The 26880-nt window shown below is 42.8% G+C and overlaps 1 protein-coding gene across 8 annotated transcripts in view; it reads right to left on the bottom strand.

Annotated features, from left to right (window-relative positions):
• Positions 1 to 26880, bottom strand: part of LOC126427102 (poly [ADP-ribose] polymerase tankyrase-2-like) — a 543050-nt gene that overhangs the window by 142042 nt on the left and 374128 nt on the right. Inside the window, exons 3-4 of one of the 8 annotated variants that reach the window (XM_050089311.1) lie at positions 8476 to 8965; positions 6458 to 6791 (exon numbers count right to left, since the gene is read on the bottom strand). The exons of 2 other annotated variants lie outside the window; for them this stretch is intronic. In XM_050089311.1, the coding sequence (XP_049945268.1) occupies positions 6458 to 6791; positions 8476 to 8965 (824 nt within the window). Of the gene's footprint in view, positions 1 to 6273; positions 6422 to 6457; positions 6792 to 8475; positions 9036 to 22582; positions 22677 to 26880 lie in introns of those variants that run through there. 5 more of the 8 variants (XM_050089310.1, XM_050089308.1, XM_050089305.1 and 2 more) reach the window with 5 other exon arrangements.

Genomic DNA, 26880 nt, shown 5'->3' on the forward strand with positions numbered 1-26880 from the left:
AGCTACTAAAAGTCAAAGCAACCAAAACTTGACACCTTTGCTCTTCCTGCCCTATAACAAAATTCTGAACTGCATATGTTATGTCAGGTGTAGAGAGCAACTTTTGGCAGTATGACATACTATCAAGTTGCATGTACGGGTCTTATAGATGCATTTCATTGGGATTTCAGTTGGAACAAAAGATGAATGGTTTAAGTACGCGAAAGAACTTTTATATTGCCTATACCTAAATCTCTTTTGAATAGACGGCATATAGTTTTTCTAAATTTTTCATTCTGTAACCAACCACATGAAGAACAAATTTAAACATGGTCACTTAACATTTTTCTGTATTTTGGGTACAACAAAAAGTTCGGTTACTGTTTGAACACAAACTTGTTATTCTAAATTTATACATACATTTAGCAAAAACATTTTGAGTGAAACTTTTGCCATGATTTATGAATTACATAAAGCTACATTGTGAAAACATGTTTTCAGGTATATGGCAATGCTACACAAATCCCAAGTAACTATTACTAACACTGCTCTGGTGGATTAATATGCCTTAATGTTGTGGGGAAAGCAAACTCCACTGCGTTTTGTTGGCAGAAGCTTAGAAAATGTAACAGATGTACTAAAGAGACTGCCTGCACTACATTTGCCCGTCAGGTACTGCTGTGTAGCCTGGGAGATCCTTACCAGGTAGTATTAACAGAGTACATCGGGAAAGTTCACAGATCAGTACATTTTGTACTATCTTGAAATAGGGAGAAAGAGTCACAGATGTGATGCAGGATTTGGGATGGATACCATTAAAACAAGGCATTCTTCTTTGCAGCAGAATCGTCTCCCTAAATTTACATCACCAACTTCCTCCTCCAAATGCGAAAACATTTTGTTGATGCCAATCTACATCGGGAGAGACAGATATAATAATAAAATAAGAGAAATCACAGCTTGCACGGAAAGATACAGCTGTTCGAGAGTGGAATAATAGAGAATTATTGTCAAGGTGGGTTTCATGAACTTCTGCCAGGCAGTTGACTGATTTGCAGAGTAACCACGTATTATTCATGTATTTTAAATGCTCAGGTTTAAGATCTAAATAAATGTTACACAGTTTATCTTTTCCAAAATTGAAGATTAAAATTTGACAATGTTCTACATGTATTTCTCCACAGGGTGAGGGTTGTGATGGAGATGCAGTGCTCATCAGTTGATAGAAGAATGGTCTGCCCAACCACCTCATTATAATAAAGGAAAAAAGTCACTAATTGCTCCAATCAAACAATATTGAAGACAATTTGGTGCAGTGTTCCTCATGCTTAATCTGAAGGCCGCTTCCATTTATTACATTCTCTTGCTGTATCTAAATGTGTGTGATGGCTTTTCTTAGCTTGAACGTGTTTTATTGCTGCTTATTTTCATGTGTTTCCTGCTCTGTGATAAATCCACAAGGTTTAAACATCAGCATTTTGTTGTTGGTCTTGTGTCGACGTGGCCTATAGAAGTAGAATTGTCTTAACTATCCGGCTGTAGACTTCATTCCCATAAAGCCTTAAGTGACAACAGTCTGGAAGCAATAGATGTAGTGACCCGAGTCAGACAAGTCTCCCATTTCAATAATATTCATGTTGTCTGCAGTTAGCAAGCAAGCAGAGATTTCAGAAATGAATCTGTCCCAATAAATACTCAAGTCCTTAAGTGATCAAATCACCCCTCCCCCTCCCAAAAAGACTCAGTTGCACAGATTTTCCCATTAGGAAATGGGCACACTGTCTAATCACACCTATCCTGCCAGTCTGACAAGTAGGTTAATTGCTACCCAGTGCCACCGTATTTCACTTCTCGACAGCATGCCACGCCCGCTGTATCTCAGCTTTGATAGCTGCCAACACTGGCTAGAAGTATGACACTGCAGTTCATTTCTAACCTGTACACCATGCTCTCAGGACCAGTCTCCTCTTAACCACAAACCTGGCTTAACCCTTAAACCAATACAGCGATCTCTCATGCCCGTCACTCATTGCGAACAATGACTGTCATAGCACTGTGAGAAATAATAGTCTTTCAGTACCTTCATTTTAATATGTGCCGCGAGTAAAGTAACATTCAGCAATTAACTCGACCGTCATTCTAATGATAAAGTATATTGTTCAGAAGTCACTGTGAAATTAGGTGCCTAACAGGTATTATATTATGTGCATGAAACTTATTTTTCAGCTATAGCATGGGGTGACTTTCTAAGACGAATAAGATGTCTTCAGTTTATCAAGATTTTGAAGCTCAGGAGCAAATCAGTTATTATTTAGGTGAAATCTAACACTGGAATGACGACTGACGATTCGGATTTTGTTGCAGCTGATGGTTACCACAAAACAGAGGGATACTAGCAAAGAAAATGGTTTTTTGGTAAATGAGGCTGTTGTGACCTGAAACTTCCAGGCAGATTAACACAGGCTGTCAGTCCAATAGTTCGTCGGGACCTTCGCCTTCTGTGGGAAAGGGCTCAACTGACAGCTACCCGACAACTCACAACCTGTGCTGCTCACAGATGTACTTCCGCCAGCATCTCGTCTGCTACCTTCCCAACTTCAGGGAGTGCCAGTTGGTCAATTGGCTGGATTCAGGAGTGCTACTCTTGCAGGTTTCACGGGAGAGCTTCTGTGAAATTTGGAAGGCAGGAGACGAGGTACTGGCAGACAAAGGCAAAGGTCCCGAGCTCAAGTTTCGGTCCACCACACAATCTTCCACGAAGTTTCGTATTGGCACACACTCTAGTGCAGGGTGATAATTTCTTTCTGATACGACCAGTTCCACAGATAATTACTCATATCAGGGATAGTCTTTTATAGCCAAAATAATTACAAGTGAAGACATTCAAATCTGCTGTGTTACAGCAAGAAAAACACAACACAATATTTCGAAAGGAGGAATGCTTTGACTACAGGCAAAAGTTGAATTTTGGTACAGATGCCTATCAAATCTCAAATAAAGGAGAATCGTCTGACAACATGTCGCATGTATATCAACTGATAGAACAGAAAAGAATGTATGTACGAAGTGCTGTGCTTCATAGAAAAAGAAATCAGCACATAAATGCACCAAACAGGGTCACTCAAATTGTCTGGAATGTAGTAGAAAGATGTGCGTCCACTGTGCAAAAGTTGTGCAAATTAGTATTTTCAGATCATTTGATTATTACCAACGTTTGCACTTTCTGCAGTCTCATTTAATTCTACACCTACATCCAGCAGAGGATACATCCCAATGCACCAGTTATTTGGGTTTCTTCCCATTCTATTCCTGCATGGAGTGCAGGAAGAATGATTGAATGCCATTTTTCAATTATATGATCCCTATATGACTGATATGTAAGGGGATCATAGTATATTCAGTCTTTCAAGACCAGTACTAAGTGACTACACACACACACACACACACACACACACACACACACACACACACACACACACACACTTTGATTAACGTGGTCAACGAAGCTTTTTTTTACAGGTTTGCCACAAGTATCCTGAAGAGAAATTACCCGATTTTTCCCTGACATTCTGAGGTCTCAAGGGTAAGTAAAGACCCAGGTTCACAAAAAATGTAAGGACGTCTGTATTTCTTTCCTGTGTGAGCAAAAATCTTAAGTACTAACATCAACATCTTTTGTAATGAACTGCTTTTAGATGGAGAAAGCAACCCAAAATAAGTGGTTCCATCAAAACCACTTATTTCAATAAAGCAAAACCTTTGGTGATAAAAATATGCATTTCCTTGGAGTTGCAAGCCAGATTTAAAATACCCTCACTGATTTCAGAAATAACCTCAGAAAAATGTGGGTGTCTAGAAAGAAGTGTAAAGTGTGGAAGAATTGTGTAAACCAACACTACACCTGTAAGATGTTTGTTCTACTAGGCTCATTATTGTCAGTTATTACCACAGTGTCATGTCAGTTTACAGGTATTGTGTAATCTTTCTTCAAGATATCTGACTCAATAACATACAAACCACCAGTGACTAACACAATTTTCTTATCGTTGATACTTTCTAAACTACTTTTGTGGTGCCAAAATATACTAGTATAAAAAGTCTAAGAAACACTGCAATGTACAAAGTACTTGCGAGAGTCAATTCCTGAAACCCATCGTGTGTGGCCTCTCACCCACCGAGGAGCCCCAGTGCTAGGTCCACGGATAAACCGTGTAAATCTGCTCCATTATGCCACACACAGACCCGGACCTGGGGCCGGATCAGCGAGACTAGACCCGACGGGCAGGGCTCACACGTTAGTGGGAAATGACGCGCTTCGTATCGGCAGTCCTAATCTGTTACAGATACCCTCAGAAATGGCCAGCAGCTTTGGCCTGTCGCAGAAGTCCACTCGTTTAGCCAGTTATTCCTGTGTCACAGACACCATGTTGATGAAATGAGACCGCAGTGACGAATCCGTGCAACAGATAACTGGAGCAAATACTCTGAGAATCAGTACCAGTGAGGAGAGGTAGCAACTCACTGTGAAGACAGCCACTGAGCTGCAGACAGGCACGTAGGAAAGACAACCGCACTCTCACAACTGAATTTTTGGCCATAGCTCATGTCAGAAAATGAGCGCGCACACACACATTCACACAATTACTCGGCCAACTCACACACACATTACCATCTCTGGCCGCCGTGTCAAAAGTCTCCGAGAATCAGATCGAGACGAACCACTACTCGTGCCCGCCTGCCTCTCATTGGCAGCTGCTAAGCTAGCAGTAAATGGTGGCAGCACTGACTGCTTCTGAGTGAATGGGTACGAAGGGGAGAAGCTGTAAGAATGAGGGGGTAAGAAAGCAGCACCTAGCCAGTGACAATGCATGACATCTCAGTGAACAAACAATTTCATCTACTGAGACGAAGATAAGGTTTTCCTTTTTTCTTCAAATTTCCATGACATTTGAAATTTCCTGACTTACAGAACTTGTGGCAATCGAGTTGTAAGAGCTAAATAGGATTTCATCTGCTCTTAAGATTAAATAGTTTACTATTCAGCTACTGTAGTTACCTGATGAAAATATTACAAGGTCTGTGAGACATCTCATCTTTCTACTTACATTTAAGAGATGTTTCATGTAAGGGTTAAAATTACATTCAATTCATATGGTCCTCATTTCAATTGATCAAACTGTCAGATTCAGTGAAATTAAGGATGTCTCCAAGTGCATAATGTGGTGTTGCAATGACTCCAGTTCACCAAAAAATTTAAACATTCATAATCACTGATTTAGTTGTCCAATGGGAAATACTTCCAGGAGTACCAGGTCCTGCTCGTGTCAGAGCCTCACGAGCAATGAAACATTGAGATCTGCATTATGATTTACAATCTTTAGAATCATATCATTATAACAGCTCTTAAATTTGACATGTTATCTTCGGTATTACCTTCCACTCTGCATTCTGTTGTGTAAATGCATTTAGTATGTTAAGTAAGTTGGCAAACTGATACACATTTTGCAACTTCTCTACAGTCTGTGAGTAAATTTCACGACATTTGTGATTTCCAGTAACTGAATTGTTTGTGGTTGGCCATAACTCATCTCTTGATAAATATAATCATCAATTGAAGAATGTATTATGCCCAATCTGCTGATTAACCTTCCAGCAACACAGTCACAAAGTCCCACAGCAGTATCCTTGGTCAGCGGTATTTATATTTACCATTACAAAATTAGATTGACAAACTAGGCAGCCTGGGACATTGTCAGTAACCTGATGTAATTTCAGTACGTTCGTGTCCTATATGCTTAAGGTTGCAGCAACTCCATAGTTCATGAAGTGTTGGCGGAAGTATGGGCGCCTATATTCTCACCACTAACCATTGGATTAACAGTACACACACAAATTTCAGGCTGTGTTAATAGAAGTACTGGACGCTTCTGGGAATAGCATGTGGTGTACGATTCTTGAAACTGGTTTACAAGAATACCACACCAGAAGCTCACTGAAAATGATGTGTATTTGGAACACAGTCAAGATCAAATGTTAATGATTGATGCTCTGGAGCAGTTTCAATAGAACTCTGTTCTCCTGTGCCAGTCAAACATTTGATCTACTGCCAGTAGACTAAGTGTAAAACACTACATTTTGGGAATTTCAGGGTAGTTGATGGTAGGAGTTTAGGAAGTCTCACCTGTGGAAGGAGGACCACTATGAGGAGAAGAGATAAGTGGGAAGGAAGAGCAGGTAAATATTTGAATAATTCAATGACACATTTCACAGTAAACCAGAAGTTTATTTGCTTTATAGAAAATGGTACGAAAGGTCCACCTCACACCGGATGAATCCCACTCAGGATACCGACGACAGTCTTCCTGTTGTACGCCTGGGCAAGTTGTAGAGGCGTCATACCGTATCCGGCAGCAGATCGGTCCGCTCCCAGCCGCAACAACAGGTTCACCACGGACGCTTCACCACACGCGGCAGCAACCTGCAGAGCCGTCTGCCCGCTGCCATCCCACGCGTCTTTGTCTGCCCCGTAAAACAGCAAGGTCATGGCGACTCCCTGCCTGCCCTGTCCCGCTGCTACGTGGAGGGGCGTCTGCTGCCAGTTATTCCGTGCACTGACATCGGCACCCGCTTCCAACAGCCAGTTTACGGCCAAGACGTCGCCACCCTTCGCCGCCTTGTGAAGTGCCGTGTAACCGTTCTCACACCGGCAGTTTATGTCCACTCCCTGTGCCAGTATGTCTGGGAGTTCGTCCACATTTCCACGTTCTGCAGCTTCGTGCAGCCACTTCTTCAAGGCGACATCCTTTGCGGCACTGGAAAACAGAGAGAGAGTACTTTCCACAGAAATTTACTGTCGCAGTAGATAGTCGCAAAATTATTAACTATACCAATTGAATGCTATAAGCCCACACGATCAGTGAGAAATGTGTATTAAGGATTGTAAGTTTGCTCCAGGATGGGGAAGGAGATTTTGAGGTTACACAGAATTACTTGACATTTTTAGAACTCTAAGAAACGTCAGAGGGTGGTGTACCAAATTAGACCTGACAAGAAGCAGAAACCAGACAGATACACAGATCTGACAACTACTGCTCTGGTACAAAGTGCTGCTCAGCCTTTTTTGAGAAACTGGCACTAAATTTCACTAGCCTGTGAGGTACCACACAAGAAAGCCAGCCATCTGACAAGTTACATTAATGCTACCGATTACAGCAGCGTGTCCTCGTACTGCTTATCAGTCCAGTCCTTCACGCTACCCTTTCACCGAACACTCGTTGCTGTGACAGATGTTTAACCTTACATAATAAAAATACACCTGTGGGAAGGTACTATCAAGATTAAATAGTTGTGACAGTTATTTTTCTCTCAATACACATGAGCATATCACACTCAAGTTATACCTGACTACATGATTTACAGATATTCATTCCATTGTGATCTATTAGGTCAACTATAGATGTCTCCAAATATACCACAATGATTATTGGTGTAATATTTTTTTCCCTTCGAAACAAATGTGCATCATAACAAAAGAAGACATTTGTTAAATAAAAGCCCAGAAGAAAGAAATGAATATCAAGACTGTTGGCTGCCACCACCTCTAATTTTGCAAATACTGCTGCCCGATGATTAGCAACGTCCTACGGTATTGGACAGGATCATGAAACTTTCCCGCTGTTTCTTGAAAATTACTTGGCAATGCACAGTATTAGAGCACCTTTTGAGAGATTTAAGTAAGAAGCACAGCAAAAAGTAAGCGAAAAGATGAGCAGGAAGAAATATTTGGTGTATTCACCCACAGCACGCATATCTCCTGGCAACACATATCAAGTAAGTGGTTTGTATACAGCAGCAATTGTGGTAGATGGGAACATGTTATTCTGAAGCCTATCTTATATGGAAGTATTTTTTATATTGAAATATCCAGCCCTGTAAGCCTTTTAGCCAACTGCTCATTTGAGCTAATGTCATCCAAAATTTAATTCCATCACAGTATACTGCATTTGTATACAAGGTTTTCTATGACAAATGTAACATTTTAAATCACTACATTCAGTTAAAACAAAAATGGAGGAAAGTGCACATGCAAAATACACTTAGCCCTCACAGCAGTCAGATTAAGACTATTACTGTATATAAGGAAGCACAATTCTGCTAAAATTTTTTGGGTCTAATTAACTAGGCAAGTATACATTTACGTCCCAAATCTGCACTAAATTTTCACCGCAACTGATTGTAAACTGCAACACTGCCTTCAAAAATACAGCAGAAGGATGTGAAAGTTCCATCATATCTTCAGAGCAGAAAAATGCTTACGGAGTGTCTCCTTACAGAATACACACACTGATAGTCCCAAGTGCAGATCGTGTGGAATATGCGAGATTTACACTAGTGAAATACATACCTCCAACCATTCCTTTGGGAAGTGTCAAGAGAAGGCTCACTACTTTGTAGGTGCTACTTACAAAGACAAACGAAATTAGAATTCCAGCTAACCTGATTTTCGCTTCAACCAACTCCGAGATTTGCGTCATCAGTTGCGGGCAGCAGGCCACTCCCTCTCGCCAGCCCTCCGTCTTGCGGGCCTCCAGAGGGTCCCGGGAGATCACCTCGACGGCGGCACCGAGCAGGCGCGAGCAACAGTGCTGCGAAGCCAGCACCGCACACTCTGCCACATTTTCTAGACACAAATTCTGCAGCAACCGGTCCTCGCAAGCCTCCTTCAGCAGAAGGAGGCCGTATTTGTCGGCAGCCGCGAGTAGCTCTGCCGCAGATTCTTTCCCCTCCGGGACCTCGTCCGTGTACACGTAGCGGACGAGCTGCCGCATAGTGGCAGCCTCTACGTCCGGTATCTGGACACGGCCACTGGCAGCTTCCTCCGTGTCGTGCTGCAGTAACATAGCTGCGAAGACCGGGCTCCTGGCGGCGAGTATTAAGCTGTGCGCCTGTATTTCACCACCTCGGACACACAGCGTAACGTCGGCACCTGTGCCCCTCGTCAGGAGCTCGGACATAGCGTTAACCAAACTGCCTCTGTTACTGGCCATATTTAGCAACTGAAATTGGGAGGTAAAAACGACAAATTAAAAGCTGCCCAGTTTCTGATACAGTAATTTAACAACTCGATAATGCCAATTCGAGTTTGTTTAGAACAAACACTTCAATTTCACCACTTTACCTTCAGCACCTATAAACAAATACAATTAAAGACAGAAAGTAGGTTCCACAGGTCTCAGTGATATCCGAGCTAGAGAACAAGCTGTAGTTTTGAGGAAAGTCCACTGCCACCACAAATATAAAAAATCCTCCAGCCTTACTTTAAAAAAGCGAAATGTTTACATTATACTCAATATCTATAATACTCCAGGCTTTAGGCATGAGCAGTTCAGATCATTCTTAAACAAGAAACAAAAGCAGTGATACAACAATCTGACCGAGATAAAAGCTCTGCCGACAGCAGTGAAAATTCTATCACGGACCAGCGAACTAACAATTACTTCAACATAGTAGCAAGCATTGGTACCAATAATGAACTGGCAAATGCAGATGCATTAATTTTACTTTTGACACAAGGCACATACTACCCACATGTAGTCTCAAAATTACAATAGATAAACAGAGAGTTGTAACTGTGTTGGCTCTAATGGTGTTCATAGCTTATTTAAAATGTTGTGGAGGTTCCTAGAAATAACCGTAAGCTATCTCTGTTATTAATGACTCATGGCATAACTGACGGGACTTCATATCATGCATTGACACCCAGCTATACATATATATTTTTCAAAAAGATTTTAAGAAAATAGCCTGGGATACAACACACCCATTCATGAAACAGAAACTTAGCTGTGTGCGTCTGGCATTCATGCAGGATTCTCCACAGGGAACAATACACTACCTCACAAGATAAGAGCAGCTGACTGTGTGCACTATGTATTGTGACACCTATTCACAATGGTTTGACATGCAAACTAAATGTTACATTAAACTAGAGTCCATACGTCAAGGATTTCATCAGAAACGACACCCCCTCCCCCCCCAAAGTTGTTTGGGAGTTAACAAAATCTTTGTCACGGTAACAGATATAACGTGAGATCTACAATGAACTGGAGTCAACACAAGCCTGTCAAGATGGTTGGTTTGTGGTGGTTGAAGGGACCAGACTACAAAGGTCATCGGTCCCTTTTTCCACAATCATGAAACACCCACAAGGAACAAAAACAAGCAACAGAGATGACAAGGGATGACAGAACAAGAAAACAGACAACGACCAGAAAAGAGGAATTAAAAACACACAGTGTGTTACAGTAGTTGGCCAACCACAGAAACAAAAAAAAAAAGGGAAAAGCCAACCACCAAGAACTAAAAAGTCCAATCTAAAAGCATAATCCAAAGGTGAGAAACAACAAAAGAGAGAAACCCTTTGATTGAGCGATAAAAACCCCCTGCACAAATAAAACTCAAAACTAAGCCTGCCATGACAGCATCATTCGTTAGAAGTGCAGGGAGCACATCAGGCAGTGCAAATGTGTGCCTGAGCACAGTTAAATGTGGACAGTCCAACAAAATATCGACCACTGTCAATGCTGAACCGTAGCGACAGAGGTGGGTCCTCGCGGCACAATAAATAACCGTGCGTCATCCAGGTGTAGCCAATGCGCAGCCGACAGAGCACAACAGTCCTTGCGAGAGACCCGGAGGAAGAGCGCCACCCACCGGTAGTCTGCTCGACAATCCGAAGTTTGCCGAGTGAAGGCAGGGTGCGTCACTCATCAGCCCAGGTACCGAGAACCTTCTGCCGCAAAACTGAACGGAGATCACACTCCGAAAGGCCGATATCCAAAGCTGGTGCACCGACAGCCCGTTTGGCCAGTGTTCATTACCCGGGATGCCGACACGATTTGGGGTCCACACCGAAACCACGGAGAGGCCGCAATGGGCGGGAAGAGTGGACGGAGTCCTGGATAGCCGTCACCAGACGAGAGCGAGGGAAACACTGGTCGATAGCTCGTAAATCGCTCAGCGAGTTACTACAGATAACTAAGGACTCACCTGAACAGGAGCGGATATACTCTAGGGCACGGGAGATGGCAACCAGCTCGGCAGTGAAAACACTGCAGCCAGACGGTTATGAGCGTCGTTCAGAATGATCCCGAGAGTAAGAACAGGGCATTGCACATTCCGTGACAGAAACGATGCCGGTGGCGATCGTGAGAACCACCGCATCAATGTCACTACGAGAAAGAGGCTCAAGAGTGGCAATGCAGGTGAACCAGTCCCAGTCAGCCTTATTCAAAGCCCATCTGGGGAGGCGCCGAGGTGAGTGGCGCTGGGGCAGTGACAGAAAGATTGGAAAGTGGTCACTACCGCACAAGTTGTCATGCACACTCCAATGGACAAACGGAAGAAGGCTGGGGCTGTAGACAAAGGTCGATGGCCGAGTACATGCCGTGTGCCACACTGAAATGTGTGGAGGCATCATTAATAGAGAAAGGTCGAGCTGTGCCAACACTTTCTCAGTGACAGTGCCTCTGCCTGTTGCCACCAATCCACCCAACAAAGGGTTAAGGGGGGTTTAAGTCCCCCCAATAACAGAAAAGGTGGCGGCAATTGGGCTATCAGCGCAGCCAATACACGCTGCGGGTCATCACCATCCGGCGGAAGATAGAGACTGCAGACCGTTGACAGCCTGAGGCGTCAAAACCCGAACAGCGACAGCCTCTAAAGGTGTCTGAAGAGGGACACACTCGCTGTAAAGAGTGTTAAGGACGTAGACATAGACTCCACCAGATACCATCTCGTAAGCTGCCGGATTCTTATAATAACCCAAATAGCCACAGAGGACGGGGATTTGCATCACCGGAAACCCAGTTTCCCGGAGAGAAATGCAGAAGAAAGGGTGAAGGCTGAGAAATTGTCGGAGCTCAGCAAGGTGGTGGAAAAAACTGCTGCAGTTCAATTGGAGGATGACATTGTCCACGGAGGAAAAAGGCGTGAAGAGAGCGAGGTGGTACGTTACACCGCCGGATCACCCACTGCCACCAACTGAGTTCCCGCACGATCGACTTTCACGGTGTCCGAGGGTCCTGTGAGATCTAGGTCCTCAGTAGATGCCAGAATCTCGGCCGAGCTCGTACGTTGCGGTGGGGTGGGCCCACCGTAAGTTCCTTTGTCTTAGAGATCATCTTCTTGGACATTTCTCGCTGCTCCTCTGGTTTCACTGGCTGGGAGGGCTTCACTGATTCAGTCTCTGGGACTGAGGAGGATCGTGAAGCCCTACAACCAGCTGCTTGTGGGCACTTACACCACTAGTGAGCATCATCCTTCACACAGGTGGAAACCTGGGAAGAGAGGGACCCAAGAGACTCCTCCTGAGCAAGATGAGCCAAAGAAGTCTGATGCTTCTCCAGCTTAGAAGCGGGGATGGACGTCCCCGAAGGATGGGGGATGTTGTTCCTGAAGTAGGTGGCGCAGGATCAACAGAGCGTAGTGCCCCTCAGGTCAAGGTGCAGATGTGTTACGGCTTTGGGTGCCGACGAATTCGCTGAACTTGATGGGGCTACCACTGTTGTCATAGTGGCGGCATAAGACTGAGTCATTCGCACAAGATGGAGTCGTTCGTATTTCCTCTTAGCCTCAGTGTCGGTCGGTCAGTCAGTCAGTCCGGGGTCTTTTATTATGTGATTTTCCGCTCTTTCTGTAAAATCCGGCAGCGTGGTGAGCAAGGTGAATGATGCTCTCTGCTGTTGACACAGATGGGAGGCGGGGCATACGGAGTATTGGGATGTGATGGGTGTTCGAAATCTTGACATGTGTCACTGGAAGTACAGCAGGAAGACATATGGCCGAAGTTCCAGCCCTCAAAGCACCGCATCAGGTGAGGGATATAGAGCTTGACGTCACAGTGGTAGACCACCACCTCGACCTCCTCAGGCAATGTATCACCCCCGAAGGCCGAGATGAAGGCACCGGTGGCAACCTGATTATCCCTCGGACCTCGATGAACGTGGCAGATGAAATTAACATCTCACCACCCTAAATTGGCGTGCAGCTCGTCATCAGACTGCAAAAGAAGGTCCCTGTGGAACATAAAAACCTGGATCATATTTAAGGTCTTATGGAGCACAATTGTAACTGAAACATCCCCAACTTGTCACAAGCGAGTAAAGACCGTGACTGGACAGAGGATGATAATTTTTTTATCAAAACTGACCCAAAACATGTGAGATTGCTTTTGGTCGCCTATTACGACAGGCAGGAATACCGCAGGGCTATTCTAACCCCCGGACCCACAGGGGGACAAACCTGACAAGAAGCTCTGTTAAAATTCATTCATTCGAATTTAGTTGGTGTACTGGGAATAGCATTAAGCACGAAGTAAAAGGAAGTTGCCATATTTAGTGCATTAATAGCACTATGATTAGTTTATCTTATTACTGTACACTGAGATGACAACAGTCATGGTATAGCAATGTGCACATATACCGATGGTAGTGTCATGTACACAAGGAATAAAGGAGGCAGAGCTGTCATTTGTAGTCAGGTGAAAAAGGTTTCTGAAGTGATTATGGACACACGACTGGAATTTAACTTTCCGTGCGGAATGGTAGTTTCAGGTAGATGTACGGCACATTCAATTTCGGAAAGCATTACACAGTTCATTATTCCGAGATCCACAATGACTAGAGTCTGCCGAGAATACCAAATTCCAACCGTTACATCTCGCCATGGGCAACACTGCTGCGGCACTGCAAAGGGTTGTCAGTGGTAACAGGCAAGCAACTACGTGTGAAAAAACCACAGAAGCCAATGTGGGAAATACAATGAATGTATCTGTTAGGACAGTGAGGTGAAATGGACTATGGAAGCAGTGCCTCTGCTAACAGTACATCACTTCCAGTGCCCGTCCTAGCCTCGTGATCGTATCATTTGGACCCTCGCTGACTGGAAAAACCACGGCAAGGTCACAGGAGTTCTAGTGTAGCACAGAGCCTACGAAGCCAAAGTTGTGATTAAGGCACTGTGCAACTTGGTGATGGTTCCATAATGGTGGGGGCTATGTTTACATTACATGGAACTGATCACTTACTGGGAAAGGTTATTTTCGGCTACCTTAAGACCATTTGCAGCCACTCAAGGACAATGGTCCTGAACAATGATGGATTTTTATGAATGATAATGTGCCATGTCACAGGGACACAACTGTTAGCAATTGTTTGAAGAACGTTGCGGATAATTCGCGTTAATGATGTGGGCACCCAGACCGCCCAATGTGAATCCCATCTAACATTTAAGGCATCTAATAGGGAGGTCAGTTCGAGCACAAAATGATGCACGAGGAATATTTTCACAATTATGGAGAGCAATAGAGGCAGCACAGCTCAATATTTCTACAGGGGACTTCCAACAAGTTGTTTATTCCACACCACATTGAGTTGCTGCACTGTGCTTGGCAAAAGGTCCATAACAATATTACGAGGTATCCCATGACTTGTTGCCTCGGTATATGCTCTCAGTATTGTTGTCACCTCTGAAGGATTTCCATCTTGGTAAGATATACAGAACACACATTTATAATGCAATTTATGTTACAAATTGCACAATTAATACACATCAGTTTTATTAGATGTTAGACAGGTCCCTGTAGAATAATTTGATTCCTGTCAAACATACACAGCACATCAGAAACAAACTATATAAGGGATTTGGGATGTCTACAAAGCACCACCACTAACTGGTACTGGAGAGGAGAATTCTCTATCTCACCTGATACACAAGCTAGTTGGCAATGAACTTAACATCCATGTCTGCCAATCTTTATTAACACAACCCAGAATGGAATGAAATTTTTATAGTTACAGGTAACTCACTTTTGTCAGGTATCATTACATACACCAATATTACAAAAGCAACAACTAATATGTTCAAGAGGACCACACACCCGACCAGTGAGTGCATCACTTGTTCTGGGGAAGTTAATAGACCCATCCTTCATTAAATCCTCCCCACTCCACCAAGAGTGTCTTTCCGCCGTCCACCTAACCTTCGTAACCTCTTAGTTCATCCCTATGAAATCCCCAAACCACCTTCCTTACCCTCTAGCTCCTACCCTTGTAACCGCCCCCTGGTGTAAAACCTGTCCTGTGCACCCTCCCACCACCACCTACTCCAGTCCTGTAACCCGGAAGGTGTGCACGATCAAAGGCAGAGCCACGTGTGAAAGCACCCACGTGATTTACCAACTGACATGCCTACACTGTGAAGCCTTCTATGAGGGAATGACCAGCAAATAACTGTCCGTTCGCATGAACGGACACAGGCAGACAGTGTTTGTTGGTAATGAGGATCACCCTGTGGCTAAACATGCCTTGTTGAACGGCCAGCACATCTTGGCACAGCGTTACACCGTCCGGGTGACCTGGATACTTCCCACTGACACCAACCTATCAGAACCCCGGAGATGGGAACTTGCCCTTCAATATATCCTCTCTTCCCGTTACCCACCAGGCCTCAACCTCCGCTAATTTCAAGTTGCCGCCGCTCATACCTCACCTGTCATTCAACATCTTTGCCTCTGTACTTCCGCCTCGACTGACACCTCTGCCCAAACTCTTTGCCTTTACAAATGTCTGCTTGTGCCTGTACATATGTGTGTGTGTGTGTGTGTGTGTGTGTGTGTGTGTGTGTGTGTGTGTGTGTGTGTGTGGATGCGCGCGCTCGCATACCTATCTTTTTTCCCCCCTAAGGTAAGTCTTTCCGCTCCCGGGATTGGAATGACTCCTTACCCTCTCCCTTAAAACCCACATCCTTTTGTCCTTCCCTCTTTCCTGATATAGCAACCTTGGGTTGCGAAAGCTTGAAATAAATTTGTGTGTGTGTGTGTGTATTGTCTATCAACATACCAGATGCTGTAACTTACTAAACGGAAGTGTTGGTATGTTGATAGAGACAATATATATAATAAAAAAAAAAAAAAAAAAAAAAAAAAAAAAAAAAAAAAAACCACACATCCATCAGCACATATACATATTGTCTGTATATTGTCTGTCTATAGGGTGACTGACAGATTTTTAATTCGTACTCTGCAATATTGTTATGTAGCACTTCCAACAGGTTTACATCTACACAGCACTGCAAAAAGCTAGTAGGACTGAATACAAAATTCTTGGGAAAAAATGTTTCTTGTGTAGCTTACACCACAATAAGGGACAATACATTTCATAACTATTTCAAAATGTGTAAAAAAATTAACATGGTTGTCTGTGAGGCAAAGGAACTGTACAACTGGCAGTTTATATTCTTCTGTAGGAATAAATATGAAGCCATGTGGGGAGTTAAAACAATAAAACACAATATGCTGCCAGTCTACAATTTAGCATAGAATGACATTCTAAGAATTTAAGACAAACACAAATTAAGAAAACTTCAGGCCTCGAGGAAGTACTAGACAAGTGCCTAGTGATCAAACACCCTTTCACAGGAGGAGGATTTGTACAATTCTGCTACAGCTGTCATATTTGAAACAAAATATTTAGTTCAAAACTACTGACCAAATTTGCCTTATTAGTCAGCTTCAAGTCAATGTTTACCATGTTCGTACGTATATAGCATTAAGAGATCTTACAGTGTCATGAAAGGAACAGGTCTTCAGAGACTACTCCAGCAACATCGGAATTTCATAAACCATATTAAAATGCTTCATTCCACTCTAATTACATGTTTCTATGTCCAGATGCACTCTGAAGTACCTGATATTCAGCTTTTCATGTGGTTTTCGCGATACCAATTTTCTTGGAGGTCCAGTACTGTATTCTCATGTTTGGTTCTTTATACGGTATAATGTCATTCATCCCAGAAAATGAAAATTTCCACTTGAAATTGAACGAGGTTGAAAGTAGCCAATAGCGCTGAATGAAACACTTCATTTCAAATTAACTGCCTCAGCGGAAAAAAATTAGTAGAAGCAAATTTATCTATAAAACAGACAAATAGCTTCTTTAAGACATTAATGGTTGATTGCTAATAACGTGGAAATAATATAAAATAAGAAAAGCGAAACTACTAACTTATTTTCGTCTTTCATGCTTATGAGAATGTATAATAATTCACTTGATGGCTCCCAGCCACAGAAATCTGTCTTGATTTCATTTGACGTGGGAGCTGTAAACGAAGAGACCAGCAACATTACGAAGACACGAAACATATACACGGGTCATGTGTGGAAGGACCCCCTCCCCCCACTATAACACACTGCACATGTGCAAATCTGGCAGCTTGGGTGCGCCAGCATCTGGCTACTTGCTGCTGCTGCTCATACGGCAAACAGCCACACTTCAAGGAGCCACAAGCGGGAGGAAGGCACTGCTCATACGAACCTATAGTATCCTATTCTTCAGTTGACCTACATAACTCAACTGAAGAATGAGATACTAGTGCAAAACAGAAAAGAGACAAGTAACATTAACCTCTGTTGACATATGAGTTGTATCCCGAACTTGAGCTGATCTTCATAGAGTAACTGCAGTGCGGTATCAAATTAGACGCATTTGCAACTTTTCTGACTTTGCTAGCACTAGTATCCTATGTAGGTCAGCTGGAGCATGGGATTCAAATTTTACAGGTGTTGCTTTTTTCGCCTCTGCTACTACTAGCAACCTATTCTTCAGCTGATACTAGTAGCAGCAGAAGTGAAAATATCGACATATGTAAAATTTGTATCCCAGGTTGCTAATGCTAGTAAAGACAAAAAAATCTATGTAAGTAACATTGGCATCCTGTACCTCAGTTGAAAACCGCGAAGGCAAAAAAAAAAAAAAAAAAACAAAAAAACAAAAAAAAACAAAAAAAAAAAAAAAAGGCGATACATAAAATCTGTATTCCACACTTCAACTGACCTGAACAGCTAAGCTGAAGTTAAGTGGTAGGAATTTTTTCCACCTTCGATACTAATATTATCAGATGAAAATTATCATAGGGGTACTAGTGACAGTGAAAAAACCAACAGTAAAATTTGTAGCCCGTATTTCAGTTTATTTAGGTCAACTAAAGAATAAGATACTAGCATAGGTGAAGAACTTCAGCTGTAAAATTCGTATTCCATATTGCAGTTGACGCACCCTACCCTAAGTCTTCCATATTGATAGGAACAGATAAAATCCAAACCTACAAACAAAAACAAAAAATAAAAATTGCTCAGAATGAAAAACAGTCTCCGTAAAAATCTCATGTGCACTAAGAATGAAAATGTGTACTGAAAGAATTGGAATGAACAGATGGTTTAATACAAGTGGCAAAAATCTTACACAATGTCCAGCTCTATCTTTAAAAACATTCATTTATTTCAATTTACAATGATGCTATGCCACAGAAGATAACCCATTTGTTACCCACAGCTCGATAATAAAGGAATTACTGGTTGTGAGTAAACTATGATACATTGCATCACGTGTAGGATCCAGAATACCATCTGCAAATAACCAGCAGAACCCTCAGCAAGTGAACTATAGTGTGATACTGCCACTGCTGCACCGCAATCCCCCCTCCCACAATGAAATATTCGCACTAGTAGCTGTAACTGGCCTGGAGACACTAAGGTTTCAGATTATATAATGGTAAGACAGATCTAGGAACCAAGTTCTAAATTTTAATACATTTCCAGGGGCAGATGTGGACTGACCACAGTTGTTTGATTTGTACATAAAAACTGAAGAAACTTCAAAAAGTCAGAAATTTACGGTCAGAGATTACACCTGGATTAACTGAAAGAACAAGAGGTTTTAGAGGGGATATTATAGAAGAGCGATTCCACCCATCTGCTTTGACCCATTACGTCATGAACCTGGCGGAAATAGCTATTCCAAGAGTCTCCAATGTGGCGCCTATGATGCCACTACATACACACAGCAACAAACACCAAAATACATATAAATAAGACAATTACATTTCCCCAAAAGTACAATCATACTAAGGGGACAACCACAGGAAACTGAGGGTTTTAGGGTGAGGGCAAGCTAAATATAACAGTAAAAAGAACACCATGATCCCAAAAGACAAAATTATAAACGAAAAGAAAATATTTACTACATTTCACTACAACAAAAATGTGCAGGAATCTGACACTTCCCTTGAACTATGAAGGTGAAGATACCAAAACATCAATACCTACAACTAAAACAATGAAAATTGGCATCGGACATTTCCCTTGACCAATATACGTCAACCACAAATGACGATACCAAAACAACACCTACAATTACAAAAACGGGAATCAGTCACTTCAAGTGACCCATATAAGTCAATCTTAACTTGATATCAAAAAAATCAGCACCTACAACTACGAGAAATAATATCAAAACCTCAAAGATCCACAAATCAAACATCCAACAAATCAATACACCATTAATACACAAAACATCACAACTCGAGAAGAATAGACAACAAAACCATTTACTTACCACCAGCAAATTCCTGCACTGAGACTAGATCGGCAAACCCCCCCACATATACACGCATATTGAACGTCTTACCATAGTACAAACAACAAACCAGTAACACCTATCGGAAACACACACACCCGAGACACACACACACACACACACCCGAGACACGCGACACACACACACACCCGAGACACGCGACACACACACACACCCGAGACACGCGACGCACCCGAGACACGCGACGCACACGAGACACGCGACGCACCCGAGACACGCGACGCACCCGAGACACGCGACGCACACGAGACACGCGACGCACACGAGACACGCGACGCACACGAGACACGCGACGCACACGAGACACGCGACGCACACGAGACACGCGACGCACACGAGACACGCGACGCACACGAGACACGCGACGCACACGAGACACGCGACGCACACGAGACACGCGACGCACACGAGACACGCGACGCACACGAGACACGCGACGCACACGAGACACGCGACGCACACGAGACACGCGACGCACACGAGACACGCGACGCACACGAGACACGCGACGCACACGAGACACGCGACGCACACGAGACACGCGACGCACACGAGACACGCGACGCACACGAGACACGCGACGCACACGAGACACGCGACGCACACGAGACACGCGACGCACACGAGACACGCGACGCACACGAGACACGCGACGCACACGAGACACGCGACGCACACGAGACACGCGACGCACACGAGACACGCGACGCACACGAGACACGCGACGCACACGAGACACGCGACGCACACGAGACACGCGACGCACACGAGACACGCGACGCACACGAGACACGCGACGCACACGAGACACGCGACGCACACGAGACACGCGACGCACACGAGACACGCGACGCACACGAGACACGCGACGCACACGAGACACGCGACGCACACGAGACACGCGACGCACACGAGACACGCGACGCACACGAGACACGCGACGCACACGAGACACGCGACGCACACGAGACACGCGACGCACACGAGACACGCGACGCACACGAGACACGCGACGCACACGAGACACGCGACGCACACGAGACACGCGACGCACACGAGACACGCGACGCACACGAGACACGCGACGCACACGAGACACGCGACGCACACGAGACACGCGACGCACACGAGACACGCGACGCACACGAGACACGCGACGCACACGAGACACGCGACGCACACGAGACACGCGACGCACACGAGACACGCGACGCACACGAGACACGCGACGCACACGAGACACGCGACGCACACGAGACACGCGACGCACACGAGACACGCGACGCACACGAGACACGCGACGCACACGAGACACGCGACGCACACGAGACACGCGACGCACACGAGACACGCGACGCACACGAGACACACGCACACACACACACACACACACACACACACACACACACACACACACGCACGCACACACACACGCAACACACACGCGACACACACGCACACACAGTAATGACGTGTGTGTGTGTGTGTGTGTGTGTGTGTGTGTGTGTGTGTGTGTGTGTGTGTGTGTGTGTGTGAGGGGGGGGGGGGGTAGCCTGTCCCCGATATTAGATCGGTATACTGAGCATGCAGCAAAGGATACAAAAGAAAAATTTCGAGTATGAATTAAAACCTAAGGAGAAGAACTGAAAACTGTGTGGTCTGCTGATGACACTAATTCCGTTAGCAAAGGACCTGCAAGAGCAGTTGAACTGAATGGACAGTGTCTTGAAAGGAGAATGTAAGATGAACAAAAAGAAAAGCTAAACGAGGACAATGGAATTAGTGAATTAAATCGGGTGATGCTGATGGAATTAGATTAGGAAATGAGACAAAGTAGTAAATGAGTTTGGCTATTTGGGGAGCAAAATAACTGTTGATGGTCGAAGAGGTGAGGATATAAAATTTAGACTATGGGAAGTAAAGCATTTCCGAAGAAGAGAAATTTCTTAACATCGAATACAGGTTAACTGTCAGTAAGTCTTTTCTGGAAGTTTTTGTATAGATGGTAGCCGTGTATAGAAGTGAAACATGGACGATTAACAGTTTAAGCAAGAAGATAATAGAAGCTTTCGAAGTGTGGCGCTATAGGAGAATGCTGAAGACTAGATGGGTAGATCACATAACTGATGAAGTACTGAATAGAACTGGGGAAAAGAGGAATTTGCGGCACAACTTGACTACAACGGAGCAGTTGGTAGGCCACGTTCTGAGGAATCAAGGGATCACCAATTTAGTAAAGGACGGAAGCGCAGAGGATACAAATCGTAGAGGGAGACTAAGGCATGAACACAGTAAACAGATTCAGAATGATATAGATTTCAGTAGTTACTCAGATGGAAAAGTTTGCACAGGAGAGAGTATCATCGAGAGTTGCATCAAACCAGTGTTGTGTATTGAAGACAAGTGGTAACACTACTCTGCGGCATAGCCTATTTAACATTTTATTCAAAAAACGTACGTGGCAAAATCAGAGAACTCACAGTAAATACTGGACAAGACCCCAACTACTCTTTTAACGCATATAATGTACGTACAACTAAAACTACGAGAAATGCAAGAGGGTCCATTACAACTACTGCCAATGTTTAAGAAATCAAGACATAAAAAGCTGTATATGAATGCAATGCCTTAAGCAAACATTGCAGCTAACTTCACTCTTTTACGATTATTAATCTTAACGAAAATCCGCCGTATTCACACATTCAACCTCATTCCCGAACACGAATTGGAATACCACATGCTGTTCGAAACAGTTGGGCTGCAAAATGTGTTCAACAGTAACTGTTCTCAATCACTCACAACGTTACCGATGGCGAGAAAATATTCTTACTTGCTAGAATGGTCAATACAATATCTGCAATTAAAGAAAAATACACATGGACTAACAAATTATTCCAAAGCCTACTATTAGAATGCACAGCTTCCTTGAAGCTTACATCACATCATCTACAGTTACTACCACGTGAAACTGAGGGCAAGCATACTGTTTCATGCGCACACAATATTTTTGCGGCGAACTAACCTACAATGTATTGCAAGCAGAACACTGAAACACTTTTTCGCGTCATAAACAAAAAGTTAATAGCGCGACTAAAACCATTAGGACTTACCAGTTACAATGAATGAAGAAATACAGACAGCGAAAAACGAACCCCAAACAGAAACTCCTCTTCTGCTACTCAAATCGACGACCGCAAAACAAATGAACACGAGAGTCGAGGAAATGACCAGAGTGTCTTCTACAATGCGAATTGCTACCAACTTCTTTCCTATATGGCCGAACTAATACATACATCTTTGGTTTTTTGTTTTAAGGCCACCTGATAATTTTCAAATAAGAGTATTGGACGCATTATACAAATTTAAAGGCAGACACACTCAGACAGATGTAATATATGTGTTCTGACAGCATGTACCAGGTTATATTATAACAAGACTGAAATACAATATATATCCAGAATGTGGCAAATGTACAATTACAGAAAACAGAATTACACGTAACATGCACATAAAAATTTATTAAATATTTTCAGTTACAATGTAATCTCTAAAATTTAGTCTAATTTTAAATACTTGCTCATGTTACAGACATATCTAATAACTGATTTCGGTTGCTTATTTAAGTCTTTTGACTGTTTCACGTGGTACACTCATCGTTAGTTTCAATTTTGGCTGTCTCGTGTAATACTTTCTTGTGTTATGTCCATGTATGTCTTTTTATAGGAGCCATAATATTCCGACATCCAATTTATATACTGAAACGTATTTTTCTTGCTGCAATCTATATCTAACTATACTCCAGTCTAGTTTCGCCTTTTACATTAAGTAACAATACAGTTTTACTTTTATATAAGATACTGGTTGATCGGTAAATGATACACGCCACAGTTTTTACATTAATAAATTTCTTCCTATTTCCGGCCGAAATCTGCGTTTCCTGTCATTTGATCAACTAAGTGAAGTGATAGTTCCTCTAACCTATGACGACAGGTGAAAAAATACAGGTTTTGCCTGGAAAATAAATTTGTTGGTGTGGCTATTATCCACAACAAATATATAAATATTGGTTTTAGAGTCTGAAATGTGTTTTTCTTGTACAATCTTTATTTATTTGTGTTCCAGGTGCATTTTATATTTATACCTACAGTAAATAAATTGTCGACATACACTGATGGTACAAAAATGCAGCACCCCAAGGAAAAAATCTTTTTAATGACAAGTGAGTTGACAGGCAGTTAGTTATTCACTGTAGGAGTATATGATAACAACTTTTGATCAAATGAACACACATGTCACAGCAAAGGGTGGGCAAACAGTGGCATCAATTCACAATGTGTCCCCCTCTGGCAGACACGCAGATGTGAACTCTCACATGCAAACGGTCATAAAGGTGCCACATGGTATGGTGCAATAAACTGTCCTAATGATCTTTTGCCTATTATTGTAATTCGGCAATGGCTCTTGCAAGCCCTGGAGAATAAGTAAATTACTGTGTCATCATATCTTACACATCTAATAAAGACGAGAGATGTGGTGATGTTGCTGATCAGGGCAGTTGTTCCACACCACGAAGAGCATGTTGCATCAAAGAAGCCTTATGTGGACATGTATCGTCCTGCTGAAGAAAAGCATGAAATGGAATGCGCCTATGCAATGTATTGGGCACTGATTATTTTATCCCACAGAAACACCAATTATGACCATGAATTGTAACTGATCACCCTCCCCCAACCCCCACCATGGAGTCTGGAAAGGGACGTTGTGTGTCACAAGACCTGCACATTACAGGTGTATGTCCGTCACTTGCATACAGACACAACCTATTCTCATCACTGAAGACAACAGTGCCATTCCACTCTCCAGTCAACACCTTCATGACACCTGAGTACTAGTAGGCATGATTGGTGATTTCATGGAGTTTGTGGTAACCTGACCAGCGGCATATTTGGCTTTATCCTGCTGCAAGCAGTTGGTTCCCAATGATGCCCTTATGACACAGCACATGCAACATGAGCCCAGATTTCTTCCCTTAATGATGATTGGCTGGCCACCACTCTTCACACACTTTATCGACATTTATGTCGATCTCTACAAAGCTGAAGATAAGTTCGTGTTCTATAGGTGTTGGAATGTTCTACAGCCCACTGATGAAAGCAGCAACATATAACAAACACACTGTTGCCAACGTGTGCAGCACTCTGTTGATACGTCTATCCATCTTCCTGTAGGCTGTAGTTTTTCAACAAGAATATGTACTCTTCGCTGGGGAAGGGTTGTACCATAAAATGCATCTTTAAAATACTTTACAAAACAAGCAGAGTTACCGCATTCAGAGTCGAAACACAGGTATACAAACTCGTGAGGAACACATGATCCGCAATGACTGAGAGAGTTAAATCATTTATGTAGGGAATAAATCCCATTGACTCGACTATGGAACCTTGTAGCACACCATGTTGGACAGTATAATTCAGGTCTGTGATTGATTCTGTTTCTTCCTCTACTACTGAGCGAGGTGTGGTTAGCACACTGGACTCAGATTCAGGAGAACGAAGGTTAAGACCTGGATATGGCAAGATTTAGGTTTCCATGATTTCTCTAAATAGCTTCAGGTAAATTCCAAAATGGTTCTTTGAAAGGGGATGGCCGACTTCCTTACCCATCCTCCACTAATCCGATAGGACTGATCACCTTGCTGTTTGGTCCCCTACACGCAAATCAACCAACTAACCCCCTCTAGTAATTTGATTTCTATGTGCTGTTTCCAACTCATAATGTACTATAACTTTTTCGCTTATTCTTTGTATTTCCTTTGAAACCCATTCTGGTAAAGTTTCTCCATTAGATCAGGATGATTTAGAAAGAACCATGAAGATCCCAAGTCTTCTGTTGTCAGTCAAAAGAGCTCAGAATATGTTCAGCTAAATCTGTTAATGAGACTATCATTCACTTCCTTTCTCTGACATCAAGTTCTGAAAAGTATACTACTAAAAATTTAATTATAAAACTTACAATTCCATTACTTACTGTCATTTCATAGATTTTTGCAAAAGTGGAGATAAAAGATAGTGGTCAACGTTATCCAGTTCACCTATGTTTCCCATGTGACTTCTGCAACTGTGTCTTTACACAGTTATCTTAGAAGAAATAAAGAAAGTGCCACCGTTTACTCACCACCTACCAGTTTCGACATGCATGATCCAGAAACAGGCAGGGTTTCAGATGGCAGTTGGAGGATGTCTCCGCAAAATAAATGACTTCAGAGAAAGGGAGGCAACGAAGGAAGAACTGCAAAGAACATAAGGCATGAATTTGCAATCTACTTTGTATCGGAAGTTGGTAAAGTGAAATGGCAAGAGAAAAATGCATAAATAAATATCAAGTGAAAAGACAAATGTAATTAAAAATTTCCGAACAAAACCCTTATAGCTTTAGTTATTAACAATATAAGCCATTAATTTGCAAATTACTTTGTATCAGATGTTAACAAAAAGAAATGGCAAGAGAAATAAATAAATTTCCGCGGGAAAATACAGGTGTAATTACAGAATTTCCGACCAAAAGTCTTACAGCCTCAGTTAAGTTAGTGATTGATATTTTACTTACGATTGTAAATATTTTTCTCCCTGGCTTGTCCACACCTTCCAAAAACTTCATATGCTCGTAAAATATCCATTTTGGAACGTAGATCTCTGTTGTCCCAGACCCACTTTTAGTTTTGACCATTTTACAATGCTCACGATTGTAGTGTGTCTTCATATTTGTCCATTTCCTTTCACACTCCACAAGCAGCACATCAATTTTATCCGAAACGTCTTTCAACAAATCTTTCCTTTTATATCTGTCTTTATATGCAGAATCAGAAGCGTCCTACAGAGATTTGTGCATTTCAATTTCTAACAAGAACTGAATTGTTAGATCTGTTGACGGCTCCTGGTTTGCCATTGTCGAAACAAACGCAGCAGACGAAGAAAGGAACACAGCAGACGATACAGCAGATGCACATGCTCAGGTCACACAACTCTGACGTGTTTTTGCTCACTGACCTTCAACTACAAACTCGAGACAACACTTCCCTCAAGCAGTTGTTCAGACTCGCGACTTTAAACAACTGTTGACAACAGTTGAAAACTAAGACAAACTTCGAGTTGATAACAGTTGTCAGCCGAGTTTGTTTAAGTTGGTTTCCAGAGTGAAGGCCCCTTTAAGGGACCACACAGTGGTTCAGGTCGAAAAAAATCGATTTTCGGTTTTCATCATATTTCGATAGACTAAGGTTTTATTTAAGTGCTTTGAAAAGAATTTTGCTGAAAAAAATTTTTTTCGAGCATTTAAAGAGCATTTCCCGACCATGTGTGTTTATGTGCAATGCCCACTTTTATGTCATCCACTTTTCTGCATATATTTT

The sequence above is a fragment of the Schistocerca serialis genome, chromosome 11 (assembly GCF_023864345.2).
Source record: "Schistocerca serialis cubense isolate TAMUIC-IGC-003099 chromosome 11, iqSchSeri2.2, whole genome shotgun sequence".
Lineage (NCBI taxonomy): Eukaryota > Metazoa > Arthropoda > Insecta > Orthoptera > Acrididae > Schistocerca > Schistocerca serialis.